The sequence below is a fragment of the Sceloporus undulatus genome, chromosome 1 (genome assembly GCF_019175285.1).
Source record: "Sceloporus undulatus isolate JIND9_A2432 ecotype Alabama chromosome 1, SceUnd_v1.1, whole genome shotgun sequence".
Classification (NCBI taxonomy): domain Eukaryota; kingdom Metazoa; phylum Chordata; class Lepidosauria; order Squamata; family Phrynosomatidae; genus Sceloporus; species Sceloporus undulatus.
Genome location: NC_056522.1, coordinates 160,267,239 through 160,275,788, shown reverse-complemented (window position 1 = coordinate 160,275,788; position 8,550 = coordinate 160,267,239). Strand labels below are relative to the sequence as shown.

The window sequence follows — 8,550 nt, the reverse complement described above, 5'->3', positions numbered from 1 at the left end:
CCTCCTCTCTCTAATTATCCCCTCCTTTATTTATAGGAGAAGCTAGTATTTTTCCTTGATTTCCCTGGAAGCTATTTGCTCTTACTCAAATGCCTAAGAGGCCTCAGACATCCCTGAGGAAGGCTCACTAAGTGGGAGCAGGATTTGTATGTCAACAGGTATGTTTTAAAGCCCACTGGTCCTCAAAGCAGCTAACTCACCAGGATGGACAGTTTAAAAATGTGCTGAGATTATATATAAACAATCAGCCAACAGAAATGCATTCAAAACTACAAAATATTTTTGATATTCAATATATTACCCTCTGCCTAAACTGCAAAGGACATACAACTCAAACAACAACCCCTTTAAACAACATGTTAATTTCAAAAGTAACCCTTACATTGGCCCAAAGCACACTGCGGAAATAATCCAGTTTGAGACTGTTTTGACTGCCCCGGCTCAATGCTATGGAATCCTGGGAACTGGTTTATTGTGGCACCAGAAATCTCTGATAGAGAAGGCAAAATGGCTGAAATGTAAATGTAAAAGTGGGTTCATGTAAACCCACTGGGCAAGTCACACTCTCTCAGCCTCAGAAGAAGGGAAAAGCAAACCCCCTCTGGATAAATCTTGTGGAGAAAATCCCATGACAGATTTGGTTTCCATAAGCTGGACACAACCTGAAGACACGCAACAACAGTATCTGAGGAAGCACATTTCTAGCCCATGCTAAAATACCTTTTAGTCTGAAAGGCATAAATTACCAGTGGGTTGCTTTGAAGTCAACTTCATCTGAAGTTGATCTTTGTTGTCGTTGTTTGTTGACTTATGGTGTTGTTGTGTACCTTCAAGACATTTGTAGCTTATCACCTAAGGTGACCCTACCATGGGGTTTTCTTGGCAAGATTTGCTCAGAGGAGGTTTGCCATTGCCTTTCCTCTGAGGTTGAGATAGTGTGACTTGCCCAAGGTCACCCAGTGGGTTTCAAGGCCATGCTGGGAATCGAACCATGCTCTCCAGAGTCACAGTCCAAGACTGAAACCACTACACCACACTTATTTATCACAACCCCCTGGATTTCAAAGGCTTTTTTTGTGTATGCTTTGATATTGTGTTCCTGCATGGAAATGGGTTGGACTGGATGGCCCTTGAGATCTCTTCCAACTCTATGGTTCTATGATTGTTAGGCAAGGTTCAGTTCAAGGATATAGCCATGTTAGTCTGTGGAATCAGTTGAGACTCACTGAAAGAAAGAAGTTGGCAGCATGAGCTTTCGTAGATTCGAAGTCTACTTCCTCAGATGCATTTGGTGGAATGGAAGCCAGGGACAGAACCATATATGCCACTGGTATGTGAGGATGCCAATTCAAATTATAAATCCTTAGTGTATGGAACTGAAGCGGCAACAAGACCAGTTTGGCCCTGGAAACTAGGCTGCAGGTGGGGAGAATAGAGGGATATAGGGCAGCCCCCTGAGGATGGGGTCAGGTAGTGTTGAAATGAGTGCAGTGAGCCAGGAAGCCATTGTCCCTGGTTCGATCCATTGCTTAGGCAAGGAATATGTCCCTTCCTCTGAAATACAGCCTAGAGCATGTGATATTCAATGGCGGTCTCCCATCCAAATACTAACCAGGGCTGACCCTGCTTAGCTTCCAAGATCAGACAATGGTCCCCTGGTGCCTTTGGGCCACAGCAGGGATCCTTCTCCTCCCATACCCTTTTAAATCTTAGCTCCTGCCACTGATTGGCTCAATGGATGCCAACTCTGGCCACCCATTGGCTGAACAGCCACTTCCGGAACAACTCTATGATCCCACCGGAAGTCATAGATATAGAAACTTTGTTGGAGCTACTCAAAGGAAGAAAGCTAGAGCAGCGGTCCCTAGACTGTTCTCTTTAAGGGCTTCTGGACTTCAGCTCCCAGAAACCCACACCATTGGCCAACGTGGCTGAGGCTTCTGGGAGATGAAGTCCAAACACATTTTGCGGACACCGCCGCCATAGAGCTACGAAAGTGTAGAGAACACCATCTCCACTGTGATGCGAGCTCTAAGGGCTGTCAGGCGGCGGGCGAAGGCTTCTTTAGCGTCTCTGGGAAGTGACTGAAGCGGGCATTTGAATAGACGGAGAGGGCGCTTGGGAGGTGGCGGAGTTGTCGATGTGGTAACGACCACTTCCGGGGGAGGGACGGACGGAGAGGGCTTCCGGTGCAGGAAGGAGGCACTGGGTTCCAAGATGGCGGCGGCGGTGGAGGCGATTCTCAGGTGGGCACAGCTCCTCTGCCGGACTCCCCTCTCTCTCTCTCCCCCCCCCGCAGGGGATCTATATAGATATAGATTTAGAGGTATACAGACACATATACATATGTACATGCACACACATATATAAACAGATATACATATATATATATGTATATATATACACACATAGATATATATACACGCATACATACATAGATATATACACAAACACGTGTATATATATATATATATATACACACATACACACACACACACACAAACACACATATACATATACACACACACACATATATATATATACATACATATATACACACACACATATATGCGAACCTATGATGTGGGTTTTCTTGGCAATATTTGTTGAGAGGGGGTTTGCCATTGCCTTCCTCTGAGGCTGAGAGAGTGTGACTTCTTGCCCAAGGTCTCCCAGTGGGTTTTGGTGGCTGAGCTGGGGACTGAACCCTGGTCCTCAGAGTGGAAGTCCAACACTCAAACCACTAGACCAACGAGGCAGAAGCCTTGTTTAAGCTTTGTTCTATGCACAAAAGTATGTAAAATGCTGTATAAAATTACCTTCACGCTCTTTGTAAAAGGTGTATATAAAACTTAAATGAATTTGGTGTTTAGACTTGGGTCTCATCTCCAAGAGATCTCATTATGTACATGCAAATATTTCAACATCCAAAGCATTTTGGATCAGGGATACTCAACCTGTATTTTTGTCATTTTGGATATTGGCTACTGGAGAAGATACTAAATAAAACCCAGTCCGCATTTTAAATTCATGGTGCACTGATTGAACTTTGGAGGGTTTTTTATTGTTACTCATACTAATAACCTGAGTGTATTTGCCTTGATGACAAAAATGTGCAGATGACTCTGAGTTTCTCTGAAGATGCCAGCCACAGATGCTGGCGAAACGTCAGGAAGAAACTCTTCTAGAACATGGCCACTTAGCCCAAAAAACTATGGATGCCGGCCATGAAAGCCTTCAACTTCACAGAGTTAATTCATAGGTCACCAAAAAAGTGAATGCTGGCATGTTAGTCTCCAGCAGCACAATCATACATATAAGCAGTCATTTCTACATCACTCCTTTTGCATGCAAAGTCCTTTATAGCATTGCTTCTGTTGCTGTGTTTCTAGCTTTCAGAATTGTTGCTGTACTCAAACTTTCACCTTCTTGTTTCAGATTGCTGTACTCATTGGCGATCCCTGCATTGATGCTAATCGGGGTGTTATGTCTGTGTCTGTTTGTGCTGTTGTGTGGCCTGCGGCGGTTTTTCCAACAAAGAAAAAAGCAGCTAATTCCACCTGAGAAAGATGGGAAGAGGCCATTTGTGGTTGCGTTTTTTCACCCGTATTGCAACGCAGGTGGTGGAGGGGAGCGAGTGTTATGGTGTGCTCTAAGGGCACTGCAAAAAAGGTAAGCGCATGTTTTACTTTTGAGCAGTTATGTGCCTATATTTGTATGCATGTTTGCCTTGGAGGCTGTTGATGAAAATGACAAACTGGGTTAAGAGGATGCTCCTCAAGTTATACCAACCGTGGAGGTACAAATAGTTGCAGTGGCAACAGTGGCTCTGAGCTGCTTATTGCTCAGATGTCTGACTACTTTAGTTGAGGGATGTCTCTGGAGTCAGTCTTATTTTTTTTCCCTTGTGTCTTTTTACAAACCAAATATGCCTCCCAGTTCCTCTGTAGTTGCCACAGTTCACTGAAGACTATCTTATCCAGTCATCTACAAGAATAATATGGCTTATCCAGCCATCTACGAATCCTGAGGAGGAAGCCAGGAAGAACTCTTAAGAGTTATATCAGGGCTACTGTTTGGAATTAGGGAGCTTCATTGGTTGCACAAAGGACCTAAATAGCCTTAAAGGCACCAGATCTTATCGGATCTTAGAAGCTAAAATGGGAGACTGCCAACAAGGACTAGGTGCTGTAGGCTATATTTCAGAGGAAGTAAGTGCCAAAATGACCTCTGAGTATTCCTTACCTTAAAAAATCTATGAAATCCACGGGGCTGCCATACATTGACAGTGACTTGAAGACACAGGCACACATATTGGCCATCAAAAAGATCTTAGAAACCCATGTTGACTGCTGCACCTCAGTGAAAAACAATCATATTGTTTCTGCCAGATGCCCCCAAATGTGCTCTAGGGGGCACTGAGGCAATTTTGCCACATTTTTACCTCTCCCAGGTCATTTTAAACTCAGGAGATGCCTTTTTACAAGCCTGGAGGTCATGTAACACACAGTATACTTGCCTCAGAAGTTTTCCCTGGAACCCAAAGTCTTTGTACTGAAATTCTTGAATGAGGGAGAAAGATTTTGACTGATTCATTCCTCACATTTAACATATGGTCATTAGGGAATATGTTAACCACTTTATTCTCTTTCAGCATTTTCACTGGCAGATTTGATTGTTCTTTTGTATCCCTTTTGTGGAGATCAGAGTTAACAGCAAAAGCCTTTGAGATAGCTTTTCCAGTCTTCCACATCATTGTGTAGCCCTAAGAGCCAATTTCAGAGAGATACTTAAAACTGACCAAAATGCTAAAACAGATAGAGAGTGGTTGTGTTTTTCCCCCCTAGAAAAAGGTCTGAAGAATAAATTGCGTTTTATTTTCCAGGTACAAAGATGTTTCCTATGTTATCTATACTGGTGACACTGCCACAGCTGACAGCATCCTGGAAGGTGCTCACAGACGGTTCAACATCAGATTAAATCAACCCGTGAAGTTTGTATTCTTGAGAAGGCGCTACCTGGTGGAAGCTTCCCTTTACCCCCATTTCACTCTGCTGGGTCAGAGTTTAGGATCGTTGTTTCTTGGCTGGGAAGCTCTTACGAAGTGTGTTCCCGATGTTTACATAGACTCCATGGGTTATGCCTTTACAATTCCTCTCTTCAAATATTTAGGAGGTTGCCGGATAGGTTGCTATGTCCACTATCCCACAATCAGCACTGACATGCTTTCTGTGGTTAGGAATCAGAATGCTCGCTTTAACAATGCAGCCATCATTACAACAAACCCTCTGCTAAGTAAGCTGAAACTTGCATATTACTACATTTTTGCTTCCATATACGGGCTAGTGGGTTCTTGCAGTGATGTTGTCATGGTTAATTCTTCATGGACTCTCAATCACATCCTGTCCCTTTGGCGGTGCAGTGATCGCACAAGCATTGTGTATCCACCTTGTGACGTTCAGACTTTCCTGGATATTCCGTTGCATGAAGAAAATAACACTTCGGAGCGAACTATTGTTTCTGTAAGCCAGTTCAGGCCAGAGAAAGACCACAGTCTGCAAATCAGAGCCTTTGCTAAATTTTTGACAAAGATTGCAGGCCAGCAACTACATCCAAAGCTCATTCTGATTGGAGGCTGTCGTAACTATGAAGATGACCAGCGTGTAGTTGGACTTAAAAAGCTCTGTCAAGAGCTGGGCATTGAAAATAGAGTGGAATTCAAAGTAAACATTCCCTTTGAAGAGCTAAAGAAGCATCTAGCAGATGCCACCATTGGACTTCACACTATGTGGAATGAACACTTTGGAATTGGTAAGCATATAACCTTGAGGTTATGTTTGATCTGTGGGGGTTTTGGGAGATCCCGGTGTTGAATGTGAGGGCCAATAGTGGTGCTCTGTTTTGCGTGTTCGGTTCACAAAATGCTAGGCAAGCATTCTCATTAGTTATCCTGTCAGACTCGTGCAGTGATAAGTTGCTACTGAATTATGTCTCTGTTCCACTATTGAATTTTCACAATCAGGGCTGGCCCACCATAAGGTAAGCTGTTGGTAGCGTAATGGAGCAAGCAAACAATACATTCTTTCATTTTCTGTAGCACAGTGGTTCCTAGCCTGTGGGTCGGGACCCCTTTGGGGGTTGAATGACCCTTTCATGGGGGTCGCCTAAGACCATTAGAAAACACCTATTTAATTACAGTTATGAAGTAGCAATGGAAATAATTTCATGGGTTTGGGTCACCACAACATGAGGAAGTGTATTAAAGGGTCACGGCATTCGGAAGGTTGGGAGTGGAATGGCAACTTTGGCAAGTCCAGTGGGGCAATTTTTCCTCCAGGACTCTTCAAACTTCACACAGCTTGCTACTTCTATTTCTGAAATAATAGTATTTTCAGTTAAACAGTTGGGTGGAATTCAGTCTATTTAAAAGGTCACTTGGTAATCCTGGAAATTTCTAGGAGAAGCAATTCACCCTATTTTGTAGAAAAAGGCAGGGTGCATGTGTGTGTGAATGTCTGGGCTACCTGTAGCTTGGAGGGTGCACTTCGCCCATCTTGACCTAAAGAGAATGTGAGATACCTTCCAGCAACTGCGTAGTGCCTGGCCTGACTTGCTTTCCCTTAAGGTGAATTGAAACATCAATCCCAGAGAATGAAAAGCCCAGCTGAGTTCCATCTGCTGCCACCATTGCTTAGTTGCGATTCCTCTCAGTGTAGTTGCAAGTTGCATTTTGGAGAAGGAGAAAACTGAATCTGATTGAACACTGGAGGAAAAGCAAGTACAGCTGGCCCATCCCTTATGCGGGCTTGCCTTACGCGGACTTGAGTTCACGCGGAAGACAAGCCCCAATGAAAACAATGGGGCATGGGCCCATGACATGCGCTTCATGGTGTGCCATGGGAGCGCACTCCATTATTTTGAATGGAATTTGAGCATACGCTCGATTCCTCTTACGCAGGGGAGTCCGGAACGGCGGGTCTACTGTACAAAGGACATCTGCCAAACCTTTGATTGTACTGTCATGAACAGCTTTTGTTCTACCTACACTATATTCATTGCATTGTGGTGTTAATTTGTGTGGCTTACATCACTTTTTGTTGTTTTCTAAACAATAAACTTTCAAAGGTTTAAAAGGCAACTACTGAGGGAGAAGCATACCTTTGCATAAGATTTTGAGTCAGGGAAACTCCCAGCAAACGAGCTTTCATAGCCTCCCTGTCCCTCTGTAATTGCCAGCGCTTACTGAACACTAACCAGCATGCAAAATACAATCACTACAAGGCTCTCCTGAAAATTGGTTACTGGTTGGAAAAGTTTCTACAATAGTAGATGACTAATATACTGCAGGATTGAATGGCCTTAAGCAGTGGTTCTCAAATGGTGGGGCTGGACCCCCGGGGAATGTGTAAGACTTGGAAACTCTGATTCCTCTTCCTCCTCCCCCCAAACTTTTTATGTGTAAAGTTGACACATGCATTGAGTTAAATATTTACTTAAATCTGTTTAAATTTGAACAATGTTATTTCCTCATAAAAAGTTAAATATGAATATACATGAATACGCACACTAAATAAACAAAATAATATTAATATACTATGTCGGGGTGCACAGCATCTGCATGTAGATATAAAGGGGATTCCCAAGGGTAAAAAGTTTGAGTATCACTGTCCTTAGCATGGCTTTGCCTCACTAGTCTTCTCTACAGATAGATAATTTTGCTTTGTGGCTGTAGAAGCAGCAGATCATCCACTTCTAGCCAGTACAGAAATAAACTGGAATGTGTGTTTCACAGGTCTTCAGCTACGTGATCTGGGCATGCTTCCTAATTTTCATTGATGTTTGCATTCATCTCTTTGCTAGTAGAGGCTGTTCCATAAAACATATGTTTTTATGGGTTTGATGACAGAGGTGTTTTCTGTGTGTGTGTGTGTGTTTTTTTAATCAGTTTCTCTTCCAATAGTGGTCTAAAGAGTTCTCTGGAGTTCATCTGGAGCAGATTTTCAAACTATGCTTCCTTCTGCAACTGGCAATGGCCTTTCTATGAATGAAACTGCTCATGGAGTCTTAAAAGTGTTGTGCCCATGCTTTCACATTTATTGTAAAATTAGAACTCATAGTCATGTAGAAAACTAAAGGAACTGTAGTTAATGGTTTGTTTTATATTTCTTTTAGGAATTGTTGAATGTATGGCAGCTGGAACAATTATCCTTGCTCACAATTCTGGAGGTCCCAAGCTGGATATTGTGGTGCCCTATGAAGGAAATGTTACTGGATTTCTAGCAGAAAATGAAGATGATTATGCGGATACCATGGTTCATATCTTTTCATTGTCCCCTGCAAAAAGGCTAGAGATCAGACAAAATGCTCGTCAGTCTGTGAAGAGATTTGCTGACCATGAATTTGAAGACACATTCCTATTATCTGTGGAGCAATTATTTAAATAAAATGTTTTTATATGTGATATCTGGACAGACTTGAGTCGCTATGGTAATATACTTGTATATTTTTCTAATTTATTTATGCTGTACAATAAAGTATCCAAATCCTGAG

The 8,550-nt window shown here is 42.7% G+C and overlaps 1 protein-coding gene across 1 annotated transcript; it reads left to right on the top strand.

Annotated features, from left to right (window-relative positions):
• The first annotated feature begins 2,176 nt into the window (after positions 1–2,176).
• On the top strand, positions 2,177–8,549 carry ALG11 (ALG11 alpha-1,2-mannosyltransferase). Its single transcript, XM_042445589.1, has 4 exons — positions 2,177–2,246; positions 3,439–3,672; positions 4,886–5,811; positions 8,173–8,549. Exons 1-4 carry the CDS (start codon positions 2,218–2,220, stop codon positions 8,442–8,444), a joined length of 1,461 nt encoding a protein of 486 aa, XP_042301523.1. The 5' UTR covers positions 2,177–2,217; the 3' UTR covers positions 8,445–8,549.
• Position 8,550: the final 1 nt, after the last annotated feature.

What these genes read in the sequence shown, in the direction of transcription:
- ALG11 (XM_042445589.1), top strand. Translation starts at nt 2,218, where the DNA reads ATGGCGGCGGCGGTGGAGGCGATTCTCAG. An exon ending in GCGGTGGAGGCGATTCTCAG is followed by an intron (nt 2,247 to 3,438) that starts GTGGGCACAGCT and finishes TTCTTGTTTCAG; the next exon opens with ATTGCTGTACTCATTGGCGA. An exon ending in GAATGAACACTTTGGAATTG is followed by an intron (nt 5,812 to 8,172) that starts GTAAGCATATAA and finishes TATTTCTTTTAG; the next exon opens with GAATTGTTGAATGTATGGCA.